The sequence below is a fragment of the Protobothrops mucrosquamatus genome, unplaced genomic scaffold, assembly GCF_001527695.2.
Source record: "Protobothrops mucrosquamatus isolate PMUCROS unplaced genomic scaffold, P.Mucros_1.0 scaffold1935, whole genome shotgun sequence".
Classification (NCBI taxonomy): Eukaryota; Metazoa; Chordata; class Lepidosauria; order Squamata; family Viperidae; genus Protobothrops; species Protobothrops mucrosquamatus.
This window is the reverse complement of record NW_015388056.1, coordinates 49,693-77,201: the sequence shown is the minus strand read 5'-3', so window position 1 is coordinate 77,201 and position 27,509 is coordinate 49,693. Positions and strand designations below refer to the sequence as shown.

At 39.8% G+C, this 27,509-nt stretch overlaps 2 protein-coding genes across 2 annotated transcripts in view; both read left to right on the top strand.

Moving 5' to 3' along the window:
• Positions 1–9,131: 9,131 nt before the first annotated feature.
• Positions 9,132–22,044, top strand: SIRT7 (sirtuin 7). Its single transcript, XM_015823642.1, has 10 exons — positions 9,132–9,248; positions 9,354–9,491; positions 11,725–11,829; positions 13,236–13,306; positions 13,392–13,464; positions 16,578–16,676; positions 16,760–16,996; positions 20,085–20,165; positions 20,884–20,990; positions 21,602–22,044. The coding sequence occupies exons 1-10, from the start codon at positions 9,153–9,155 to the stop codon at positions 21,801–21,803; spliced, it is 1,209 nt and encodes a 402-aa protein (XP_015679128.1). The 5' UTR covers positions 9,132–9,152; the 3' UTR covers positions 21,804–22,044.
• A 1,031-nt stretch (positions 22,045–23,075) lies between these two features.
• The window catches only part of PCYT2 (phosphate cytidylyltransferase 2, ethanolamine), a 35,457-nt gene continuing 31,023 nt past the window's right edge, over positions 23,076–27,509 (top strand). Inside the window, exon 1 of the mRNA XM_015823641.1 lies at positions 23,076–23,160. Within this exon, the coding sequence (XP_015679127.1) occupies positions 23,081–23,160 (80 nt within the window). The 5' untranslated portion in view covers positions 23,076–23,080. The remainder of the gene's footprint in view (positions 23,161–27,509) is intronic.

Sequence of the window (27,509 nt, the reverse complement as noted above, 5' to 3'; positions counted from 1 at the left end):
TGAAACGAGCACTGCCTGGGCTTGTCTGTGCAGGGCAGTTAGGCACAAAGCTCATCCGGAATCCCCAAAGCACAACCCTCTCCCAGATGGCCTAGCCCACACAGGCACACACTGGCCTGCTTGTCACTGCAGTCGCTTTGTTTTTAGCTTGTTCTGGTTGGTGTGACTGATGGTAACGCAACCTTTCCATTGTGAACCGAACCGTCCATCTAGGGTGTTCTGAAAACGGAAGCTGAAGGACCTCAGTACTCTTGCCAAAGAGATTTTCAGCAGCATGGAGTTCATTCTTGAGGAGGAATAACCCAAAGGGGAGGGGAAGAGGTCATAGAGAGTTAGAAGACCTACTGTCCGTGATGACTTCAATGCCGTTCTTCCAGGGTTGAGTCAGCTGTCCAGTCTGCTGCTTGTAAATGGCTTGGCATCGGGGGGATAGTTTGTGTAACCATTTTCATATTTCCATCTAGTTGCACCTTTTAGGTTTGAAGATGGGATTCCTTAGGACTTTTCCTGAAGGAGGAGAGGAAAGTGGGGAAACAGCTATTTCCTGGTGTCTGTGCTGCAGAGGAAGGAAAGTAGCCAGGAATGCGCACTGTTGTATCTACCTACCAGACAAAGTGGGTTACATTGCAGTGACCACAGGCCAGTTTTGTGCCTAATGTGTTGCACTGAACAAGACCAAAATCACTAGTTGTTTTCTGTGTTTGGAGAGTATCCAGTGTCTCTAGTGTGATGGTTTACACAACTAGTTTATGTAGTTTAAATAGCCCTTTATTTAAAAAGAGAAGCATTCGTTTTAAAGAGTTATTAAATGATCTTAAGTTTCAAATCTACAATTCGGTGAAGCACTTCTATTTAAAAGTCTCCTTTTAGCCTGAGAAGGTGAGAATATTTGATTGTCATATTCTTGGAGACAGAAATGCAAATTTTAGAAGTTTCTCGTTAAGTCTTGTGGCTCTTGAGGTTGGTTTTTATAAAGAGTTATTAGACTTTTATTTATAAATAACATAGGAAAAAACAAAACAAAAAAAGAGGCTAGTCCTGTTTGATATCTTTTTGCAATTGTACCAAAAGTGACTTATTCTTGAATTCCCCATCTGCTTCTTTTGTATTCCTGTTGTATTTAGTTGTCTGTGCTCTGAGGTCTTTTGTGGCGCTGTGATGTGATGGTGCCAGTGGCCACTTTGCTATGTGGGTGTCCTGTGAGCATTCGTTCGGCTTTCCCAGGGCTGAGTGCAGGTTTTCTGGGGCATTTGCCAGTAGACCTTCTCCAAGGTTCTGTCTCATGAGAAAATTACCTGAATCTGAAGCCTAAGAAGAATGAGTTCTTTTAAGATGTCAACAAAACTGCTTAATGATAGCTGGCAGACAGTGTTGCATTATATCATGTCACTTGTATTATAATTGCCAAAATTCGGGTTTTTTTGGCTGGGTGTTCCTGAAGGTTGAATCCAGAGTTGCAATGGTAATGGGATAGAAGGGATCACTCCTGTTAATGTAGGAATATGAAACAATTTACAGCATATCGTACAAAGGGTCCACAAAATATATTTTCTAGGGTTGGATTCTATGTAGCATTTGTGAAGATCCACTATTGCGGCAGGGTTCCTTTGCTGGTAATACTACAGAGACTATTTTTAATCTCTCGCCTGTCTCCTCCTATGCTTTAGCATGTTGAGCATTACATAGGGATCTAAGCCAGAAACTCAATAAGGTCTAAAGAGCATGTGATAGTCAACGTGATCAGGGAAGTCCAAATTGTTTTATCTTCTGGATACATAGTCGTATGGGAAGCCTAGTCTAGTTTCTCTGACAGAGCCAGTCATTACAAAAAAAGAAAATTGATTTACCTTCTCTGTTGCTTGCCTTGCAATTAGCCTACTACAGGGAAGGAGTGATGGGTGCATTACCAAGAGGAAAATGTGAGTTTGTACTTTTGTATCTAGGTGGGCACTTGATCTTTTGCCCAGAAAATTGGCCATCAGAATGAGCACATGACTGACAGCTGGTAAGCATTGAGTACTGGCATATTCAAAACACTTGAGATCACCATATTTGGCCATTTTCTAGTTAACATATACTAGAACCTGTTTTAATGACACAGCTAGTGAATTCTGGAAATTTCCACAGCTGAGACTGGGCTCAAAAACCTCTTGCGTCTTTTCAAAAACTTCCAGCTACATTCTAGGCCTCTTAATTAAAAGAAAAAGCTTTAATAACTTTTAAAGCAGGGCTAATAAATTCAGATGAGTTCTAAGGCAAGTTTGTATCCAGAAACAACTATCCACAACAATCAGCTGAGAATCCATTCTCTGAAAACGATCTTCCTGATATCTATTAACTGGCAAGGTTTTGATCCCTAGAGCGGGGGTGTCAAACTGCTGGCCCATGGGCTGGACGCATCATCCAGAAGCCACGCCCATCCCATTGCCGGCAATGGCAAAACCGTCCCGATACGTTGCGCAACGTCACGTGACATCACGAGTTTGACATGTCTGGCCTAGAGTATGCTGAAGGGAAAAAAGTCTTTTAATGAGGACTAGCCTTCAAAATATCTTCCATCATATCTGCTGGAGCTCCCTTTTTTCTCACTGTAGGACCACTGTCCTCTGCAGATGATTCACCTGAAATGGAGGGAATGGCACTAGTTCTTTACTCTCAGCTGCCCTTTTGACACAGTGGATTGGAGGTCTTTTTAATTGTTGTTTTTTGTGCTAGTCTTGGCATATATGAATGACAGAATATGGCTGAGAGATGCACAGGCACTAAGAACAGCAAACTGCAGAGAAACAGAAAAATAAGTTGCTTTAATGTGACTATTCACTTGCACTGGGTCCAGATTCTACCCGAAATCACCATTGCCACATTAGTTGTTACTCTTTATTTTAGATTTAGAAGGAGAGGCTCACAGGTTGCTGCATACAGTAGCAGTTATTACTAAGCCTTGCCTTATTAAGGCGTTTAGGTTTCTGATCTTAAAAGCTATACCAGAGTGACGTAAATTGCTCTGATCTGTGTTGAGGTTAGCAAAATTTGATAATTCCCCTTGGGATATGTTTTATCACTGCTGATTTGAAAGACTTAGAAACCAATGCAGATCTATGCGGAATTACTAGAGCCAGAAATGTCCTATGTTTACTTGTACCATATCACTCTACCTCCTTGCATCTTTCTCTCCACCCTTAAGCTGTAGATATTTTTTCCCTTCTTTGCCTTCCACTTTCTAGTCCTTGCCAAAGAAATCCAAATTCTGTGAAAACCAAACAGTTGTAACCGAAATAAGCAATATTTATGCTTTGATGTCAAACATGCAAATAAAAATAATATGTAATTGGGATTTTCTGACCATCAAATTTATAAACAAGAGGTGGGTTCTGGATTGAACTTTTAGGTCTCCTGGTCATAGCTTCCTTTGAGAGTTCCATGAAAGGCATTTATGTCACCTGGATGGATGGTTGAGGAAACAACTCTTCTATCTGAGCTGCCTGCTGTTTTAACTCAAGAATTTGCCTCTCCATTGTTTGGCATGCTTCTCTGTGCCATATTTGCAGTTTGCCCCAAGGAAAGCAAGGCGAAGACATTGGTGATAGTTCCATACTGTTAAAATGAAGTTCTGTATTGGGCTGCATTTCTGAAATAGGAATTTGTTTTCAGCCAGATGAATAGTTTTGGATCTCTTCAATTCCATGACCATATCATCCTACACATTTCTTGATTGGCAGTCTTTACTCCTTAGAATTGGCTAAATAAATTTCTTTTGGTGCTTCCTCTTCCTGAATTGCTTGTTTTATGATTGAGACCTTGGATCCCATCAGAAGCCTCTGATAAAGTCTGTCCTCTAGGATTTTGCAAGGGTGGCTAGGTCGGTTTTTGTAGCAAAACTAATAGTGTCCTGGGCACTTTAAAGACTATTACATCATCTTTCATGGATTAGAAGTTACTTCATCAGATCCATGAGATGATATTAAATTGGCTCTGATATGTGTGTATAAATACAACTACTCAGACACATTTTGGATATAAAAAAGATTAATAATCGTATTAAAGCTTATACATGCACGCATACATTAATACTATAGTTTCCATTTTCTGCAAAGTTGGTTACAAACATTACAAGGGATCTATATTATCTGCATTAGTCTGTGGTCACTACAAATGTTAAAATATATTTGAGCCGTAATATTGCAATCTGTATTTCTTGCAATTAGATTTTGTCTATTCTTCCTACAGTAACAGTTTCCTCCATAAACAACCTGTATACAGTATTAATTGGTTAATTTGGAATAATACTTCATCCATTGAAGTTGACTTGTCCACATAAATCTATGCCATAATATATTTGCTTGTCTTTAAGGTGCCATAAGACTCAATCTTTCCTCTAAAGACGCCTTTCATCCTTTTCAAGACTAGATAAGTGAAATGGTATCTTCATCTGAGTGCGTTGCAAGACATTCTTATAAGCAAATGAATATTTATTGAGCAAATCTTGCTCCAGAACTCAGTAGTACATCTTCCAACTGGAGGTGGGGGAGAAGACAAGTAACCCTTCATGCCTCCCAGCTTCCTTCACTCTCAGTCTGTCTTCTAGTGTTCGTTTTTTTTCTGTCCTAGATTCCCCTCTCAAGCCCTTGCCCCTCAATTCTTTTCTGGTACATGGCATCCAGAGTGTGATGGTTCTTGTTTTATAGGTGACTGTTTGGTTTTCCTGCTGTGAAGGGTGGTTTTGTTTTGTTGTTTTTAATGGGGCATTTTGCTTGATGCAACAGGTGGGGAAGCATTGCTTTCTATCTGGATGCAGAACAGCTCCGTGAAGTATAATTCCGCCCTCATGTTTCTGGCTTTGGGTGGGTGGGAAAGGTAGGGTTGTTTATGTCGTGGTGAATTATGTAAAAGTGATATTTTGGATAATGAAACATTTTTTTCTTTCCAGAAAAATGCAAGAAAAACTGCAGGCTAAGAGTTGAGGAATGTGATGGTCAGCAATGGGTAGGGGCTATTCAGATGTTAGGTCCTGTAGAATAGATGCAGGAACAGGAGGGAATGTACTACTGTGCATAGAAGACGTTAAACATTTGTTGTTCCTTGTGTCATTGATCACGTTTTTGCATCTGCTGTACACTGACACATCCCAAAAAAGTAGGATAGCATTTCACTATAATCTAGCAGTAAGCAGAGCTGGCATATCTGTATATTATTTTCACTCGGACATGGTAGTATGTTCCAGTGGTAACCCTTGTCTTCTGTGCCAGTGAAGATAGAAGCACTTTTTGACAACTTGCCTTTCACCTCTTTCTGATATCTCAAACTGTATTTTGTTAATTAACGTGCAGGAATTTTCCTTTCTGTTTTAATAGCACTGCTGCTGTTTCCTGTAATATAACAGTGAATAACTGACTGCTCATACAGAGGATTGCTCCTCCCTATGCAGAAAGGATCACACTGTGGTCTAGCTGTGAGTTTCAGGCAAGTTCTTCCAAGTAGTGAGAACTTACTTTCCCTTCCGGATCTGATATACCAGGGGTGTCAAACTGCCGACCCGCGGGCCGGTTTCATCATACCGGAGCCGCGCCCACCCCATTGCCGGCAACGGTGAAAAAGCTCTGATACGTTGCGTGATGTCGCGAGTTTGACATGTCTGTGATATACAGTATACGTGAGCTCTAGATGTTTGCAGCTGACACTTGCACGAATGAGAGGCACTGCACAGTTGAGTGAGGAGTCTCCTGATTCCCAATAAAGATATGTCACTATCTGGCTATGCAAAGATGTTTGGGATTCCCATGCAGTTTCAAGTGCTACTTGCCCTTGTCCTCACCTGCGGTTTGCTCTGAATTTATTACATCCTTTGTCAAACTGGAATATCATGGAGAAACAAATTATATTTGGTGTACTTAATGAACTGAACTGATGACTGCTCCTCCCCACCCTCCAAATGTTGAAGATAGTCCTTAAAAATATGAATTGAAATGATTTCACTACTGCTTTAAAATATTTGTTTAAATGGTCGGGGAGGAACATTTTGATAATAAGAAATTCAGTCTCCAAAGCTGATACAACCAGAGATGAATTCTATATGTTAGGGGTGTAAAAACATACTGTCATGTCCTGGGTCTCTCCTGTACAACAGTCGAACCCAAGTAATTAATCAGTATTTATTGCTAAATTATTGTCCTTTTTCAATCTGTAGATAACTGTTGGGGATTTGTTGCCACAGCCCCAGTGGAGGTGTTGTTAATTTATTTATGTATATAGTGTATGTTTGTTGATATGAAGCATTCTTTATTTTGTATATGACCAATAAACATCTTTAAAGAGGCTGGCCCCTATGATATCACTGAGCAGGTTCGGGTTGCTAAACTTGTTCTCTGTTGCTGACAGGAACTTTTTAAGATTTAACTGTTTGCATGCATTGTGTACATAATCTGCTCCCTGCTGCTTGAAAAATCAAGTTAGTTGGATTTAGAAATTTCCCAGGAATCCTTTCCAGCTCAAAACATTGGTGTCATTGTTTTATTATAAATTATCTAGATTATTCCCTTCAGGGTTGTATTTCAATTAGACATCTTCTTCCTCTAAGAATGAATAAGTTATATTCAATATTTCATGATGGATAAATATGATTCAAATAGCATTTTCATTGGTCTTTATCTACTCTAGTACAGAAAACCACATATTGCTTTCTATTGAAATCAGGTTACTGTCCTTTGCATAAATCTCCCTGTCTTTGGATTATTTCTGTACTTTAAAATTTTTAAAGCTTGAAATCATACATTTAAATATGCAAATCTCTGGGCTTGTGCTCTTTAACTAGGACTGACATATCTGGGCTGGAATAATCCAAATGACCGCTAGGGACCACCAGATGTTCTGGGAAGAGGCTTCATGGTATCCGAAGCAGAACATCCAGATTCAGTCAGTTTTGTTCCATACAGTATTAAACTTGTGAACTCTCAACTTCCACTTTCTGCTATGTATTCAAGATGGACAGTGATTAATATTTATATGTATTTATATGTAAGGTGTAGGTATATACATTTATGTTGTATATAGCATGTTTATATGTGTGTTATGTATGTGTACACTTGAGAGCAGGCAACATAATTTCATTTTTAATGTGTGCCAATGTGCCCACAGTAAAAAATGACAATAAAGGTTATCATCATCAACTGCCAATAAACAACAAAGAGGTAGCTATTTGCTGCCATCTAACGATTATCTAGTTTTCTGCAACCCAAATAAGGTAGCCAGGTTAGATTTTATATAGCATATTTTTAAAATATTAAGTTATATTAAAACAACACTATTATTCAGGTTATTGTGGTATGTGTTGGAGTTGGACTAATACATACTGTATAGGATTTAAGAATAAAGTGAACAAGTTTGTATTTATCAATAATAGCATAAATTATATATAGTGACCTAATTTTTCTTAATTATGTATTTCTTAGCAGTGCCTTTATCTAACATTGTTGATGGTTCTCAACAGTGCTTTTTTTCTAAAAAAAAAAAAAAAGGTGCCGAACTCACACACGTCATACAACCCGCCTTGCCTACTTTACAAGGTTTCATCCAAAAAAGGTGCCGGAACTCCGTTCTGGGCGTTCTATGAGAAAAAAAGCCCTGGTTCTCAACATTATTTATGTTCCTGTTTGAAAAAAACCTGTAATTACAAAAACAAACTACTAATACAAGAAAATGTTTCTGCTGAAATAGCACTGTTCTATTTTACATCAAAATGCATAATAAGGGCATCTGAAGCAATATAAAAACAAAGTTATAAGAACCGTTGTACATTTCTGATAGTGAGAATGCAACAATTTTGTTCTCTACAGATCAGAAATATTTAGCCAAGTATGAAGAAAGAAAAAGGAATTTGGATATTATCTGGATCTATGTAGTATGGGAAGGACATACCTCTAACAAGAGAGGAAGAACAACTAGTAGTCAGCATTTAAAAATGGATGCATTTACATGACATTTAGGCATGGTTCACTCAACCTAATTTGCTGGATTCACATGACATTGAACACAATTAACCCAAACCAACACCCTAAAGCTAAAGTGCTGAGATAAAGCTAAAATGCAGTTGACTAACTTGTGGTTCAGTAAATTGTGCAAACATGACCACTGGCAAGCTTACTTCAAAAAATGCACTTTTTTGCCTAATACAACCAATGGAAGGTTAACTTGTTGCTGCAAGAGCTTTAAGTTTTCATGTAACAAATCCAAGAGAATGACAATATGCAGCAATAAAAAGCAAAATCTCCAGGTCCTCTAAACATTAAATTACAAGCTTTTGCACACTAATTCACACCACCAAAAATGGAGTGGTTGATGAAAGCTTATGCGGAAATTAAGAGGCCCAATTATAGTTTTAAACTTTTCCCCTAATATGGGCCATTTTTCTCACTCTGCCAAATTTTCCTTTGGTATTTTTAATACATTAAATAAGATGATATGGTTGACTTTGGCCGTTGGGTTTTGAAAGGAAAAACAAACCTTCCACTTTTTCTTACTCAAGACCAGCAAAATGTTTAATTCGCATTCTCCAATAGTTAATGCTGCGAGCAATCTGTTTCCCGTTATATTCCTATGTAACGTTCAGCAGCAGTAGACAATAGTTTCTGGTTACGGGAATAGGCTAACCCAGATATCGTTACAGAAGACCCTGAGCGTGAAAGGACTGGCTTGCCCTTAATGGAATTTGGTTTGATGCGGGAAAACAGCGCCGGAATTCACGCAATAGCATTTCACACGCGGCCACCACATTCCAGCTCGGGGGGTCTCGGAGAAGGAGGGACCGGAGCAGCGCAATTATCCTACGGTACACGCCAGCATGGTTTTTAAACCCCCAATCCGAAAGAGAGCGCACTTTCCCAAACGAGGAAGGAGCAGGAATTCGATCCTAATTCTCTATGGAGGTCATAGAAACGGCAGGTTTCTCTACAATGGAAGACAAGTCCAACCGGAAGTAGCAGAATTGTGCCCTAAGCTTCTATCTTGGAACGAAGAGCCTGGCAACAGCAGCGAACATCATTTGCGTCCCCAGGGCAACAAGCAGTTGCCGCCGAGCGTCGTCCGTTGCGAGCGGCCGGAAACGGAAGTAGTCGAACCCTCCGCTTTCGGCCGATAGGAACCCGGAAATTAGTCGGGGGATGGCGGCCGGTCGAAGTTTAAGTCGCTCGGAGCGGAAAGCGGCGGCTCGCGCTGAATCCCTCCGTCAAGAAGAGCAGCGAGAGCGACGGAGGCAGGTACTGCGGGGTTGCCGGAAATCAAGGCGGGCGGTGCTTCTCGAGGCGCCGGCTTGGCAACACGCCCTCCCCCTTCTCTTTCGCTCTTTTCCTCGTTCGACCCAGGTGTCCCGAATCCTGCGCAAACCAGCGGCTGACCGGAGCGCCGACGAGGCGATGCTTCTGTCTGGATGTCAAGAGATGGTGCGGGATCTGGAGCGACTTCGCAAGAAGCGTGAGAGGCTGCGGCGCCGGCTAGAGGAGGTGGGTACGTTTTTAGCTGTGCTGTCAGTGCCCTGATCGACGTGAGGGCTTGTTCTCACTTGCCCCACGGCTCAAGCAAACTCTAGCCCAGGGGTTCTCAACCTTGGCAACTTTAAGACTTGTGGACTTCAACTCCCAGAATTCCTCAGCCAGTTGCCAGTTGCCAAGGTTGAGAACCCCTGCTCTAGCCTGTTTTTTCCCCCGCCTATGATATTTTCTAAATATCCTCAGTTGACAAGTTTGATAGTGGCCTTAACTAGACAGGAGTTAAATTGTTTTGCCAGATCTAAAAGGTGTGTAAAAATCAGCTATGCTTTTTTATCATCTATTTAAGATGAAAAAAAGTTAGGTGTTTGGCAATGACTGGAAATATATGCCCAATTGATTATAGGCCCTCAAGTAGTTGTCAACTCTTAGTGACCACATAGATAGATTTTCTCCAGGAGGATCTGATCCCTGTGTGGTGCTTCAGGTTGTCCAATGGTTCACCCATCACCGCTGTAACTGAATCCATCTGACTTGTGGCTGGTTAACATCTTCATTTCCCCTCCTCCCTTTCTCAGCATTATAGGGTTCTGTAGAAAAGTAGATCTTTGCATAATGTGTCCAAAGTATGATAATTTCAGCCTGGCCATTTGTGCCTCAAATTAAAATGCTGGATTGAGTTGCTTGATGATCCAGTTGTTTGTTTTTTTAGCTGTCCACAGTATTCTCAGAAATCTTTTCCAATGTCAAAGTTCAAAGGTGTCAAATATGACTTTGAAGAAACAGAATTTCCATTCTGTTCCTTCAAAGTCAAATTTCCACTTCATACAGTGTCATGAAGAAAACAATTCTGGTCTCTAGATGCAGGATAGGGATTGGCAATGGGGACAGTAAATTTCATGCAAGTTTAATTTTTCACTAAACAATAAATGACCCCCGGGTCATCCTTTCATAGATATTTCCTTGCCAGAGTCTTCAATGCTTCCAACAGTGAGAATATTTATAGCTCAAGGTTAAACTGTGGGGTCCTTGGGGCTCTCTGAGCTTGGTGGTTTTCTTGCAGATTTTCATTACTAAGCTAGCTAACATCATCAGGGCTAATCAATGCATTAGTGCTTGCACTGATGATATTAGTTTGGTAATGAAATGTCTGCAAGAAGACCACCGAGCTCAGAGAACACTAAGGACCCCATGCTTTCAGCAGTGACAGAGCTTCTAATGGCTTCTAATGTACAGATAATACAATTTGTTCAATTTCCCTGAACGATTTTCCTGAAGTTTTGTTTAGCATTTAAAAGCTATTCATGAGGTAAGTGTCAGCAAGGAAAACTATTGTAAATTAAAAAATAAACAAACAATGGAAGTTACTTCTATAGTTTCTTTCAGGAGAGGTTTTCACTGAATTTCATTTCCAGTTGTGAACTGAAGGCCTTTTGTTTCTGGAAGGGCAGATCTGGCTCTAACCCTCTGTAATTAAGCTGGTTGCCCTTTAAACAACCTACCGGTAATTGTCTTTTGAACTGGCTTTGCTTGTTGAGAATTTTGTGGTTTTCCTTGCTGACAGACAAAACTAGATATGATTTCTGCCAAATTTACAGAAAAGGAACCAGTTAGTTTATCTGTATCTCTTTTCTGGAAATTAATTTTTTTTCTTCTACTTTGAAGAAGAAATATAACAGTTAAAGGCAGAGATAATAGAGATAAATATACTGTATTAATGAAAAGTTCCTGCATGTTTCATTGAGGCACCAAGTAGATTTATAAGTACATGGTAGGAGGGCCAGTGCTTACTCAGAATAGTATGTAATTTCTAATTTGGCTTCTTGATATTGTAAAATTCAGTATCTGCTTGAAAGAATATAAATTATGTTAAAAAGCTTTCCAAATAAATTAGTTATGGTAATGGAATGCATAGGAGACCTCAAGGAAAGAGGACAAGAGATCCTGCCTAGGAAACAATGAGGCGAGAGGGGTAGGAGCCCTCAGTCACTTAATAATCGTAGAAGAAAACTAAGGAAGGATTCATCCTAATGGAACAAGCAGTTAAAAGTGGAGGGCAGGAAGTTTCTGCTTTTCGACTTGCAAGATTGATGCTGGCCTCCCCTGATGAACCAGGCACGAAACACAACTAGATGAGCTAAGTCTGTTTTATTGTAAAGGGTACAATTATAGGATGTGCAAAAGCAAGAAAAGAAATGTATGGATTTTATCATTTTGGAAAATATGGGATTTTTACTCTTTTTTTTAGGTGTGTGATGAGCCTGACGAATTGAAGAGAAAAGTCAGCAAGCTATCTGCTGTTGTCCAAGGAGCTAAACATCTTATTGTATATACCGGAGCTGGCATAAGTACGGTAAGATTGTATCAGTTTTCCTTCTAAAATCATCAGCAACAAAAGATTCTTATAACTGAATTACCTACCTTGCTTATCACGTGAGAGCAGCATTGTTTTGAGGTTTGAAAATTCTGTCATACAACATAAGTTGAAATAATTCAACAACTTCTGTAAAAACACAATTTGAGAGCATTTTGGCATATTAAATTTTGACTTTTATGTTGTATATTGACACTCGCACTGTGAAAGTCTGGAAAAATGGTAAAAAAATCAGAAAAACTTTTCATTTTTCTTCCCAATCTCTTTGGGAAAAAATGCTACATTTTCTGCAACATCTTTCCTAAAAAAAGGTCAGAAAAATTAGATTGTGTTATGACTCTAAGAAAAGTGGGTGTTCATTGTACTCCTGATAGGTAGCATTCCAAAGCAGTGCATTGTAAACTGTTTAGGTATCCTTAAAGACTGGTACAAACAAGCAGGATTCTGTATACCAATCTTCTTCATCTAAATTGTCAGTAAAAAGCTGTATACTGAGCTGCTCACATCTCAAGGAGCCAACTTCTGTTTAGAATGCAAAATGTATCTCTTGAAGTAGTCCTCTGTGAGAAAGAATGCTGGAAAGGTGTAAAATATGTGAAGACTTCACACTTTTTGTGCTTTGGGGAAGAAAAAAACTGTGACAAATAGCTAAATACTCTTTGAAAGTGGAATTGAGTTCCCTGGCTGGCTGATAAATTTCTTATCCTAGTGTTTTACATAACTATTTTATAAAAAAAAATTGGGATATGGAAGAGAAAGATAAACTATACTCTTACCATGTAAAACTTGCTTTGAGTCAAGCTCATTGTGATGGCCATATCTATACAGTTTCCTTGGCAACAGTATCAAAGTGTTTTGCCAAAACTGGCACAACACAACAGTGCCTGAACCTGCTGGGCTAAATCAGCATGTTATATAGCTATAACTTTAGAATAAACTGGAAATTGTTTTGTTCAGGGTAAACATTTAAGGCAGGCATGTTAAACTGCCGGCTGGCGGGCCAGATGCGTCATGCCGAAACCACGCCCAATCCATTGCCAGCAATGGGGAATAAGTCATGATATGTCATGTGACACCACGAGTTTGACATGCCTGATTTAAGGGATCGAGATTGAGCTGATGGATAGATACACGATGAATGGCTTTGATGTTTGAGTGATGGCAGCATGTTTGGTACAACAAAAAAATAATTTAGGATTTTTATCTTATTAGTCAAATTTGTAGAGCCACCTAACTCACAAAAAGTGACTCCGGGGTGTTTACAACAATCCAGTAATTTCATGACGTGGAAGTAATAGGTGTAGAGATGCTTATAAATACAGGCAAGAGCATGTATTCTTGAAATGAAACCAGTAGAGTTTCTTTTTTTTTGTGACTCCTTACAGGCAGCTTCAATTCCTGACTACCGAGGCCCAAATGGGGTGTGGACAATGCTGCAAAAAGGGAGAAGTATCAGGTAATCGGTTCAAAAGCATTTCTTATGTTACACTGGAATCCTGGGTGTCGCTTTTCACACTTCTTTTTTTTTCCCCCTGTATCAGGGCTACCGATCTGAGTGAAGCAGAGCCCACACTCACCCACATGAGCATTGCTTGTTTGCACAAGAACAAACTGGTAAGCTCTTTGATTTTCAGCCCTGCACTTCTGAGGCAGTATTCTTACAGCGATTTTTAGGCTTGCTGCATGTTGTATCTACAACATTTATTCTGGACCATATAGATCCATGTAACCTTGTATAGCTCTATGTAACTCTAACTAGAGAGCATGTATCAGTATGTTAGTAATAGGTCAGGGGGAGGAGTTTCAAAAGGGCATTGGGAGACTTCCTGGACACAAGCCAGTTTGGAATGTCTTTGTCTGAGAGAAGCATGGCCCATCAGATGTCACCCGATGAGCCTGTACTGCTATAAAGATGGTATGAAGGGAGAGCTTCATCTTTTTACCGATAGAAATGAACAGGAGATGTAATATCAGAGGCATTCGTCATAAAAGCAAGTAACCTATCTGATTATAAATATATTTCTTGTTATGAAATCATTTCTTTGTGTTATCTATCTGACTGGATTTAAAGAAGGCGTTTTTAACTCGGAGTCAGAATAGTAAAAAGATGAAGCTCTCCCTTCATATAACATTTGTCATATTATTTCTAGATGCTTTTGTAAAAGAGAAGACACATAGAATATGTTGATACCAGTGTCTAAATATTTTTTAACCTGGACGGTTTTAAGATGTATGGACTTCAACACCCAGAATTCACCAGGTTGTGGTGCTTGCTGGGAAATTATAGAGGTTGATATCGGTACATCTTAAAGTCACTGAGGTTGAGAAATATTGGTCTCTAAATCATAAATGTGCAAACTGACATGCAGAGGGTCTGGCATTCCCAGCATTTTACACTGCTGTTCTTGTTTTCTTTCCCTGCTTCGTCCCTCTTCTGTTTCTACTACTACATGCCTTCTCTTTCTGCTGTTTGCTTTCCTTTATTCTGATTCCAAAATTTAATTAGTTTATAGTATACGATACAAAGAAAATACAAAAGTAAATAGTGGGAAGGATAGGGAAGGGGGAAGGGAATAGAAAAGTGGGGGAAGGGAAGGGGAAAAAAGAAAAAAAAAGGCATTGACTTCCGACTTCCTTTGATGCAGTAAAATAGAATATCAACGTCAAACCTCATTTTTTTACTTTTACAAAATAGTATAAACTAGCCATTTCAATAACAGCAAATCTATCGGTAAAGCCCAACATCAAAATTTCATTTTTTTCCCACCTCAAGCACAAAGTCCAGAAGTGGTTTCCATGTAACAGTAAAAGTATTTGTATTTTTTTCTTTAATTAAAACAGTCAGTTTAGCCATCTCTGCTAACTCCATCAGTTTTTGCAACCATTCTTCCGTTGTGGGGATCGGTGGTGGTCTTCCATTTCTGAGCATAGAGTAATCTTGCTGCTGTCAACATATACTGCATAACATCAAGTTTCCAATTTTCCCCCCCACATCTTTGTCCATTAGTCCCAAGATAAAAGTCTCTGGTTTTCTTTATATATTCACTTTAAGAATTTTCTGTATTAACATATGAATCCTACTTCAATATTTTTTTGCTTTATCACACGTCCACCATAAATGATAAAAGGTCCCTTCTTTACATTTACATTTCCAGCATTTATTTAAAATGCCTTTGTACATTCTTGATAACTTATCTGGTGTTAAATAGCAATGATACATCATCTTGTAAAACTTTTCTTTTAAGTTATAGTTTAATGTAAATTTTAATCCTTTATTCTACATATTCTCCCATTGTTCAAGCATTACATTATACCCAAAGTTCCTTGCCCACTGAATCATGCAGTGCTTTACTTGTTCATTTTCCAGATTTAAATTCAATAACATTTTATAAACTTTAGCAATAATATGTTCATCACTGCCACACAGTAGGATTTCCAATTCATTTTTAACAAAGCTAAACCCATGATTCTTTTTGTCTAGTTTAAATATTTATTTCAGTTGTATATATGTAAACCAATGGCAGACATGACCTTCTGATTCTAACATTTATAATATTTACTTGTAAATCCGTCTGGGCCAGAGGCTTTGTCTGATTTCATTTTTCTTATAGCTTCTGATATTTCAAAGGTAGTTATTGGGTCATTCATAAATTGTCTCTGAATTTGTGAGAGTTTCTGCAAGTTTTGTCTTAGCAAGTATTCATCTATTTTGACCTATCTAGCTCCTGCATCTATACAAATTAGAATAAAAATTTTGAAAAGATTTTTTAATCTGTTCGTCATCAGTTATTACTTTCCTTTTGAATCTTATTTTTTTATATCAATCTCCTGACAGAACGTATGATTTTTCTTCATATTTTTTCCTTGCATAGGAATCTCAGCACTCAAAGATTGAGTGCTTAGCTCAGAATCTCAGTGCCAAAGCAATTTCTGTTATCAGTGAAGTAAACTACACTGTAATTTTTCATATACTTCACACATACAATTTTAAAATGCTTTTTAAACTTGAACAGAAGTGAAGTGGAAACTTCCAAGATGTGGAAAAGAAGTACATTAAACTTTGTAACCATAGAATTTAAAACTCGGTATTTTTTGAAAATGAAGGTTGCAGGTCACTGGGGTAAATCTCCCCCATCAGGACATCCTTCCCCAGCCTCTCTGCACTTGTGCAACCCCTCACACAACCTCAACCCACATGGCTCCTCTCATGCAGACATTTCTGCACTGTCCCTGACTCCTTCTCATACACACATCCTTGTGCACCCTCCTTGTGCCACATCTCTCACACACTCTCCTGCATGCCTGTGCCTCCTTTTCCCTCCATTTAGTAGCAACTACTTACCTGCCTGTGGGTCTGGGATTTGCAACTTCCTACTGGCTTCCCCATTGACTTTCATCATGAGAAGCTGGCCGGAGGTTGCCTTGCCTAATGACCATGGGATTCAGTTAATGATGACAACCAGGACTGCAGGGATTGCTGTCACTAAGTGATGTGGTCACAGTTTACAACTGTACTGCTTAGCAATGAAAATTTCAGTCCTAATTGCTGTCATACGTCAAGGGCTACTGTAGTGAGAGAAAGAGGATAATTTTTTTTGTACATTATAAGAATGTTGTTACTGTATCTTGAATGTGATTGAGCAAGGACAAAGGAAAAGAGGAAAACATCTTCTCTTACTGTCTGTGATGCTATTTCCGTTTCACCCCATTTTTTTTTCTCTTTTTAGGTGAAGCATGTTGTGTCTCAAAACTGTGATGGGCTTCACTTGCGCAGTGGACTTCCACGAGAAGCCCTGTCTGAGCTGCATGGAAACATGTATATAGAAGTGAGTGCTTGGAGAGAGTGAGATTTGGTGCGTCGTCATAGAAGAAAAATGCTAATAAATTCTGTGATTCCATCCCAAACTAGGTTTGCACGTCTTGCACACCCAATCGTGAATATGTACGGATATTTGATGTGACAGAGCGCACAGCCTTGCATAGGCACCAGACTGGGAGATTATGCCATAAATGTGGAGCCCAGCTGAGAGATACAATTGTACACTTTGGAGAGAAGGGTATTTTACCGCAGCCCTTGAACTGGGAGGCAGCAACAGAAGCTGCTAGCAAAGCAGATGTGATCCTTTGCTTGGGGTCTAGCTTGAAGGTACAATTAAAGAAATACCTTCTTTGCACATTAGTGCAAAAGTGTTAATGGTTTAAGACAGACATGTCAAACACAAGGCCCGGGGGCCGGATGCGGCCCGCGAAGTGGTTTCATGCGGCCCACGAAGCCATCCTGGAAACAGTGAGGGAACGGCCTCCGCTGCCTTGGCCCGAGCCAGGCCGGCCGGGAACCAATGTACAATTTTGTGGTGGCCATCTATGCTGAAACGCATTCAGTCTTAGCTCCACAAGGCCATCTGGAAACAGCGAGGAACTAGCCCCTGCTGCGTTGGCCCCGCCCCCTGGGTGCATGCTGGGGAGGTGTCACCCTTTGTGAGGAATGAAGAAATGGACCATGCCTTGGCGCTTGCCCCGGTCCCATCCCCTTCTGCCAGAGACCCTCAGATCTGTCCCACTCCTGTCCAGGCCCCCACCGGCACCCTTGACGTGAATGATGTAGAGCTGGCCACACCCACCCAGTAGGCCACATCCACTCCATCCACGCCCACCCAGTAGGCTGCACCCACTCCATCCATGCCCATCCCGTAGGCTGCACCCACCTGGCCCCCCGAGGGCAACCACAATGCTGATGCGGCCCTCAATGAAATTGAGTTTGACACCCCTGGTTTAAGATGTATTATTTTGTACTACGTATAGGAAGCTTTTGGAAAAATACTGAAAATTAATGATGAACTAATTGAGATTTCAGTTTGTAGTTTTCAAAATTTAGCTTGCGAAAATAGAAGTGGCTGAAACCACATACATACCAGTAGTCCTCGACTTACGACCACAACTGAGCTCAACATTTCTGTTGCTAAGCAAGGCAGTTAAGTGAGTTTTGCCCCATTTTACCACCTCTCTTGCCACAGTTGTTAAGTGAAACACTGCAGGCGTTAAGTTAGTCACACGTTTGTTAAGTGAATCTGGCTTCCCCGTTGGCTTTGCTTGTCAGAAGGTCGTAAAAGGGGATCACGTGACCCCGGGACACTGCAACCGTCGTAAATATGAACCAGCTGCCAAGCATCGGAATTTTGATCCCGTGACCATGGAGATGCTGCAACGGTCGTCAGTGTGTGTAAAACGATCGTAAGTCACTTTTTTTTGTGCCGTTGTAACTTTGAACGGTCACTAAACGAACTGTTGTAAGTCAAGGACTACCTGTAGTTGCCTTCCTATTATCCCTTCAATATAATCTTGCAGATTCTTTTTAGTACAGTAGCAATCAGTTCATGTGCTAAGCTTTTTCCTTTTATCAGTGATGCATATTTCTGTAGATAATGCTGAAAGTTAATGAATACAGGTTTGTGAAATAAGCTGGACTGGGCAAGAAATGAAGCTCCTAAAATTATATCTGAAAAGGAAAAGATAGTATTCCCCTGATAATTAAAAACAAACAAACAGTAATTTAGTTACAGGTAGTCCTCAACTTACAACAATTTGTTTAGTGACCATTCAGAGTTACAACAGAAAAGTGTAAAAAAGTGAATTAAGATGATTTTTCACACTTACGACCTTTGCAGCATCCCCGTGTTTATGTGATCAAAATTCAGATGCTTGGCAACTGGCTCATACTTATGACATATTGCCGTGTCCCGGGGTCACCTGATCACCTTTTGCCACCTTCCCCACCTGGATTCAGTGGGGAAGCCAGATTCACTTAACAACTGTGTTACTAACTTAACTGCAATGATTCATTTGCCAAACGGAGCAAACTTTACTTAACTAAATGTCTCTCTCAGCAGTAGAAATTTTGGACTCAATTGTGGTCGTAGGTCAAAGACTACCTGTAGTTTCCAAGTAAAATAATGTGCTTTAACTGCTGATTTGTTATTTATTATTCCCGGAAATAAAATGTCATGCCACAGGTACTGCTAAAAAGAAATTAAGAAAAGGATTCTCAAATTGTTCCCTTGTAAGAGTTGAGAAAGTAGATTTGATTAAACCAGGTAGAAAAGGACAGGTTTGGGTTTTTTCTTGTATTAGTACAATACTATTCTGAGATCACTTGCTTCCTTTTCCACTAAGAAAGTAGTTAAGAGCATCAAGTCAATATGCTCTTTGTGAAACATTTTGAGCAGACTGTATAGTTCAGTACCAGAAAGGGTTTAAGAATTGCCTACTTTTGTAGTTAAAATTCCTATTAAAGTAGGTATGGTCTACTTCAATAAATGCCCAATTGGACAGTAATTTATTACTTCTTTCAAAGCTAAAGTGCATGTTTAGAAACTTTTACACATAAGGTTTGATTTATAAATTATAGACTTTGAGAATATTTTCGTGTTTAAGAACATAAAAGCTGTACTGAATCACCCTAAGATCACTTTCCTCCAACCCAATACTTTCCCAAGATAACTTTCTCAAAATATGTGGGGACAGAATTTTAATATATTAAATATGAATCCAAAGTTCTTCATAAGAAGCTCAACAACTGGCACTTGCTAAGTAAGACCACAAGGTAACTGTGATCTGCTCCTTCTCAGTTTCTTTCTCACCTTTAAACATCATGCACCTTGGTGTATCATATTTAAAGAGAAGAGTTCATGATACCTTGGGCAGCATTTTAGTTTTCCATTAACTGAGGCTGTAGTTCTACACATATTTTCCTACCAGTAATCTGTTAAACATTAGCGGATATCTTTTAAAATAAACTTATATAAACTTACATTGTTAGCTATAGTTGTAATGGTAGGAACTGGAATTAGTAAGAACATTTCTTTCAGGTATTCTGACTTTAAAATTTTCCCCTTGAATCTGAGATAATAACATTTGGGTTCTAGCATAAGATTGTACGTTGTCCACCTGTTCTTAGAATATTGCACCTGTGCATGCTACTTAGTCCAGAAGTAATTTTTTCTAAAAAAAAAAAAAAAGTCCTGTAAATGTCTTGGTAACCCCGAATCCCAGAATAATAGGTTCATTAGCAGGTGATTGTTCTTATTGTCCCAGTTTCCTTTTGCTTTCTGAGAAATCTGCAAATATGCATAGGAGGAAGTCTCCTTATATAAATTTAGATATATCATGGTGTCATATATCTGAAAACTAGGAGATACATTCACCTTTTAGCTGTGTTATTGTCCTTTTTCCAACAGGTTTTGAAAAAGTATCCACATTTATGGTGCATGAGTAAACCACCCAGACATCGCCCTAAACTCTATATCGTAAATCTCCAGGTGAGTTCAGTTTTATCATTTTTGGGTAGAGTATAATATACAGATGCATATGTTTACATCATTTGCTTTTATATACTTTTGAAAGGACCAATATATGCAGAAGGTCATAGACTGTTCCCACTACTGTATACCAAGAATAAATAAATTGTTCTTGAGCAGAAAACATGTGTGGACCTTTGGAGTTTTGTCAATTAAAATAAATACAGTAGCCATGTGGAGCAATTGTTTGCTTAGTTTTGTCTTTTCTTAGGGTAAGATTTCCATGATAATGACTCTTAACATAACGTGAGTAGAATCTGAATGGCATTCAGCTATACTCAGAAATGTACGTCCTAGCTTGATAACCTTCAGACACTTGTTTCCTCTTAAATGCTAGGTTGGCTTCTCTATTTCTATCCAGTGATAATGCACTGATGGTTGGAATGTGAGCTAATTATGTCTTTTTCTTAGTATTCCAAAAGCTTCCCATTGTATTCTGACTTAACACTTTGAAAGATAATTTTATTAGATGCCACAAATTCAAACTAAAGAGAAAGTATTTTTTTTCTTAACTAACTATTGGAGTGTCATTTCTTTTATAAGGGCTAAAAATGTTTTACCAGCCCTGCAATAAAAAAAAACACTTATGTCTGTCTGAATCTGAAGAGTAGCAATGTTATATCACTCCCAAACTGTTTGTCTTTGAGGAAACTAATCCAACCTCAATCTGTATTTGCAGTGGACACCAAAGGATGATCTCGCAGTCCTAAAACTTCATGGAAGATGTGATGATGTGATGAAGTTGTTGATGGATGAGTTGGGACTTCCCATTCCTTCCTATGATAGGTCAGTGAGAACCAAACTTAATGATGATGATGATGATGATGATGATGATGATGATGATGATAAAGTTGGAAGGGACCTTGGAGGTCATCTAGCCCAACCCCCTGCTCAGGCAGGAAACTCTATACCATTTCGGACAAATGGCTATCCAGTTTCTTCTTAAAAACTTCCAGTGTTGGCGCATTCACCGCTTCTGGAGGCAGGTTGTTCCACTGGTTAATTGTTCTAACCGTCAGGAAGTTTCTCCTTAGTTCTAGGTTGCTTCTCTCCTTGATTAGTTTCCATCCATTGCTCCTTGTCCTGCCTTCAGGCGCTTTAGAAAATAGCTTGACTCCCTCTTCTTTGTGGCAGCCCCTGTTCACTTCTGTTCAAGGTCACTTTTGTTCAGGGTCAGACTTGGTTAGTGTCATGAAGTGTCAAATGCCCTTAATAATATAGCTTACTTTTGATTTATTTGGAGGCAAAATTTGTCATCCAAAGTTGTAAGGAAGATGGTGTGGTCCAAATCCTACTGTAGTTGGATACATCTGGCATAGTAGTTCAAAATATAAGCTGCTACTTTGGTTCAAGTTGCTGTGTAAATTAACATTGCATATTATCATGTTTGTCTGTAGAATTAAAGATCCCATCTTTTCTCTGGCTGTTCCTTTGCAACCTGAAGAAGAAAGCAGTCATAACCGAAAACCCGTGGCTCCACCAGCAAGTCTTCATGAAGTACAACTGGGAGAGGAACAACAGATGCATCCAGATCCTCCCTCCGGTGGCTGGTTTGGCAGAGGCTGTGCAAAAGGCACAAAGAGGAAAAAGAACTCTTGATAACAATTAAAAAAAAAAAAAAGATCTTGAGGACCAACTATAGTTGCTAAAATCAGGGCAAGAAATGACATCTGCACTAGAATTCATCAGGATTACTGGGCTAACTGGAAAAAACACAGCTGCTATTTTCATAGAGATTTTTTATAACTACCTGACAAGGACCAAAGCCTAGCTTGGGTTTCTGCCGTTTAAGGGGAGGTTGGCATTTAATACTCAGGGCTGCCCAATTAACAATTATTAATAAAATTATTATAAATGGCTGCTGGCAGTTATTTGAACATGGTTCTTTTGGTTTTGCTGTAGATACCGTACAGGTAGTCCTTGAGTTACGACCACAGTTGAGCCCAAACTTTATGTTGCTAAGTGAAACATTTGTCAAGTGAGTTTTGCCCCATTCTATGAATTCTCTTACCACAGTTGTTAAGCGAACCATTGATTTAAGTCAGTAACATGGTGGTTTTATTTGGATTCCCCATTGACTTTGCTTGTCAGAAAGTCGCAAAAGCTGATCACATGGTCCCAGCACACTGCAGCCATCATAAATACGAACCAGTTGCCAAGCATCTGAATGTTGATCGTGTGGCCATGAGGATGCTGCAACAGTCATAAGTGTGAAAAGCGATCGTTAAGTCACTCTTTTCAGTGTTGTTGTAACTTTGAACGGTCACTAAATGAACTATTGTTTAAGTCGAGAACTACCCGTATTCCAGCACTCATTTAGGTCAGCAATTTCTATATAAAAGCTACCTTGAGCAGCACTCTATTACTAAATTAGAACTGGAAATAACATATCAGTTGTAGATCTGCAACCCTGCTGACTTTTTCATTTTAGAATTGTGTTGTGCACCATGGAAAGGTTTCAACTATCACTGAAACACGAATGGTTGCTAGGCGTAATAACTGTGAAGAAAAAAAAGTTGTGTGTCTTCAAAAGGCCACATGCAGAAAAGAAGAGTGAAATAGGGTTGACGGAAACCCCCCATCCTCCAATAAGTTGCGGGCCTGGACGGCAGAAACGCGCGAACGTCTCCAGTCCGGGCGATCGCCAGGCCCCTCAGTCCAGCCACCCTCTCTGGCCCGCCCAGCGCCTCCTCTCAATCCCAGCGGCTTTTCAAAGGGGCGGTCCTTCGGGGCGGGGGGGGGGGTGAAACGTAACGAGCGCGGCGATGCTTTCGGCAGCTCCGGCTCCTCCCTGGTCACGTGGCGGGGGAGGTCCTGACGAGTGACAGCGGCGAGGTCGGGACGGCAGCTGACCGTCCGGCACTCGCCTGCTGGAGATGCTGCGGAACGGAGCTGCCGGAGGCGTCTCCCCTTTCAGCGCCACCGCCCGGCCTGTGCGCGTCTGGTGCGACGGATGGTGAGTGTCGGTCCGGAGAGATGGACCTTGCGGTCGGGAAGCTTGTCTCGGCATTCCTATGGCAACCGCTGCCTAGGCGTCTCTCCTCCACGGCGTCGACTAGCTGCGGCGCCGAAATGGGTCCCCATGGCAACGCCCCTCACGCTTCCGCTGCTGTTGAGCGGCTGCTCTTCGAGGTGTCTCATCAGCCCCGTGCCCGGCTACTGTGCTTACTCCCCGCCAGACTCGCTGGCCTGGAGCATTTCCTTCCCGTCTTAAGGGCTGGTTTATGCACCCTGGGTTTCTTTTACTATCAGGATGCTGTGGTCAAAATTGGTGCGCCTAGATCTTTTGGAGACTCAACCAGAGCTAAATTTACTGTAAAGCTATGATGGGGGTGGGGGTGGTGGTGGTGGTGGTGGTGAGGGGGCTGTGTAGTATACTGTTGAATCACGGAAGCGTTTGCTGTAGTGTAGCTCATCTGAAATTGCGTCTTTTGGCAAGAGTCACTGGACCTCAGCATTTTTGGTGGAGTCTTTTGGCACCACTTCATTTTTTTGGGGGGGGGATGCGTGAGGTTTCTATCTGCCAGATGTGATTAGGACAGAATTTGTAATGTGCCTGAGCATGTGTCTGCAAGCAGTAGAAATTAATAAGCGGGCCATTTGCATCAACTGCATTTTTTGAGATGAGCTGACTTCCAAGGCTGCCGATCCCACAGCCAAGCATTTGGCAGCAGTTTCAGCAATAGGTTGGTAGCTGTGGTTAATATCTTCGTGTGGCTATATCTCTTTATCTTCTGATTGTCTTGTTTCTGAAACCGTCAGCTTTTAATAAACAAATTAACCCATGTGAAAGGACTGGGTGTACTCTTCCCTGTACTGTCAAAAGGACTTTGGAGTTTAGATAGGCTTATAAACACGAGTTGCCCACAAAGGCATACTTTGAGATTATTAAACATTCTGGGAAGCTACCTTGTTTAGCCACAAGAAGTATTTGCTTTTATCTACTCATGATTTTTATCACTGGCCTAAATTAACTTTTATTGCCATGGATAAAATTGGCGTAAATTATATTTGTAAATGGGTAGGGATGGTATTATAATTGTAAACCATTGCAAGAAGTAATATTGCTCTCCCAGAACTTTGTAGAAGTATCCTGTATTTCCTGTTCTTTTCTGTCAGCATATATAAAGTCAGCTACATGACTCTTGAAATTCAACAGTTTATATTATTGCAGTTTCTATGGCTATCTTTATAACATGAAGACTGTGAGCCAGTTTCAAAATGATTCTCTTTTATTTCTGTTGTCTTCCCAATTGATATTTAAATTCTAACTCAACAGACAAAATCTACCTTAGTTAAATACTGTTGGAATAGAATTATTTGCTTTTGTACAGTAATTGTTTAAACCAGTGGTTCTCAACCTGTGGGTCGGGACCCCATTTGGGGTCGATCGACCATTTCATGGGGGTCACCAAGCAAGGCTGTCCGCCATTTTTTTTGTCTGCCATTTTTTTCCCCTTTTCCGGCGGGTGCCTTACCTCCCTTGGGCTGGGCCAGCTGGTGGTCGGCCTGCTATGTCTCTGCCGCTTGCCAGCTACGCCTCGGCCGGCGCAGGGGGCGGAACCACGCATGCGCGGCGCTCCCGAGCAGGGAAAGTCCTCGACTTACGACCGGTTGGGTAGTCCTCGACTTACGACCAGTTTAGTCCTCGACTTACGACCGGTTTAGTCCTCGACTTATGACCGGTTGGGGTCGCGGCATTAAAAAGGTTGAGAACCACTGGTTTAAACCAACTATTTGGTAATTCAGCAGTTTCACCAGTTTAATGCCATATAAAGTGGTACATAAGTTCCATTATACTGAAGTGATAATTCAGTGTGGAGAGTACCTCATGGAATTATTCTATAGTTGCCTACAGTTAACTAGAGAAATAGTTTTTTGTGTTAAGTTTACCAATCAATTTTATCTCCATATTCACATTGGATTCTAGAACTGATTCCACCATAATTGTTATCTCTGGAAGTAACATTTTAATATTTTATATACATTATTACTACAAAAAATCTAACACATAAACAAATTTACTCCTCATTACTACCACTTTTTGAAGTTATGGTAATTTATGCAGGGTTTTTTCCTTTCTAATAGTTTATAATACAATCCTAGCAATGTAGACTTCTTGGCATTTTTATAAACTCCTTGGTGGAAAAGTATTCAATGTTCCCTAACATGTTTTCCTAGGAATGCCCTGATCTTGTTAGTCCTGCTTTCATTCTGAATTAACCAAACAGCTATTCATTTCTCCCTAATCTTAAGCTTATAGACATCATTTCTTATCCAAATTAATATAATGGTGGTAGCATCTATCCAATCTTGGATGAACTTGAGAATGTTAAATAGAGTCACGTTATTCTCAGGACTGTAAGTTAGACTGGAAAGTCATTTTAAAAAAAAAAAAAAAATCCTAGTAAACAACTTCTGCATTAAGTTGAGGCATAGCAATGTATTGCAGTTGGGTTTGTTGGAATGCCTGAAAAAATAACTCATTAAAGATATCAACAGCCATGGAGTTTCTTAACAGCAGCATCATAACAATTTCCTGGTTGTTGTTTTTTTTAAAAAGGAATAATATAAACCATTCAGTATTTTTTGCCTGAAAACATCATAAAGAAAATATTTAAAATTATAAAGTCAAGAGTAGAGTGCCATTTGAAAAAAAAAAAGGTCATATACTAGATCTACTAACAAGTTGAAATCATAATGGTAAATATAGGGATATTCAGGCAGTTTACCCATGTTTCAGTGAAGTATCCTATGGAATTTCCAGATGAAGTGAAAATCTATAGCAAAAAATTATTGAGCTAGACAAATGTCTAAGGAACCTTTTAGTATTGGTAAAAAAAAGTTAGAAAGGAAACAAACTACTCAGAAGAATGTCACACGGTAAACAAAATAGAATCAAACAATGGGTAGTAAACAACATATTCATGGTATCAGGAAGATGAAGGAAAATATATTTGGCAATGAGGTCATCATAGAAAATGTATTTATTATAAACATGTGCAAGTATTAACATCCTGTAATACTTGTCTTGGTGGATTTTTAAATTGCAAATGCAGCTAATATCAGCAATATCCCAGTTGAGTTACAGAGGAAGGGGACAAATGGACATGGAACTGTTCCAGAAGTTGTCATGGAAACTGGATTTAAAGTCATATGACTCCTGGAAGATAACTCCTGGGAATGCTGGCACTAAGACTCATTCTGAATTGTCATATGATAGATGTGGGCCCCATTAGAAACTGCTTGGCATGTGCTAACATGGGTTATAGCCAAATTAAACGTGAAGGATTGAAGTTCTCCTGAAACTATTCTTATTTTATTAATGTGTAATCCATTTTTCCATTCACACACTTTTGTTTTTAGTTTGGAAAAAAATAATCTGTTATCTTAGCAAAATAAAATATCCTGTATTAATTTATTTAGGCACACTTATTTGTAGAATGCTTTCACCATTTACTCTTTCTTGTCATTATCAATCAGAGAAGCTGCACTAAATGAGAAATGTATTTGTGGAAACTCAGATTTTATTTGAGCTGAATTTTAAGCTAACCAAAAGTGTGAGCAAACCTAATTTCAATAACTTTCATTAGCAAAGTTTTAAAAACAACAGAAAAATGTACAGGGGATATAAATGTGACAGGATTCAAGATGCATTGTAGAAGGAAAAATCAGGTCCACTTCCAAGCTGGGAATAAAATGGAGGCTGTTTGGAAATGAGGTTAGTGAAAAACAGAACCCACAGCAGCATGAGATTCTGGGAGAGCTGACAAAATGGAGTTGGGAGTGGGTGGGTTTTTAATACCTTCTTTGGGCTTTGTATTTGAGGTTGTTCCTGTTCCTGTGCAATGTACTTTGACCTGAGCTTGAGTGTGCCCTTTTGGTATTCTAATGATGGTGGGTTAATCCTATTATGTCCTAAAGCTCATGTTCCTTGGAATCTTTGTTTTTCTAATCCCCTCAGCTCCAGCTTTCCTGTACCAGTTTCCCTGAATGAATTACCAAATCTGCATTTCTAAAAGTTGGTCTGCTTGGGGGAAGGAGACTGGGGGTTGGTTTCTGCCTAAGATTTTTTTCCATTATTCCTTTGAGGAAATATAATATTCTGCCTTTTTTAATATCCCCCAAAATATTTCCTTCTCTAGGAGGGTGGGTGGGTGCTAACTTCCAACATCCCCCCTTTGTGCCATATAAGTGTGGGTGACACACTTTTACTGGCACAAGATTAAGAATTGATCTAATCAGGGAGACTTGATGGGTGCTTCTATTGGGGGGGGGGGGTTCCAGGATGCGGGGAAACAAGTT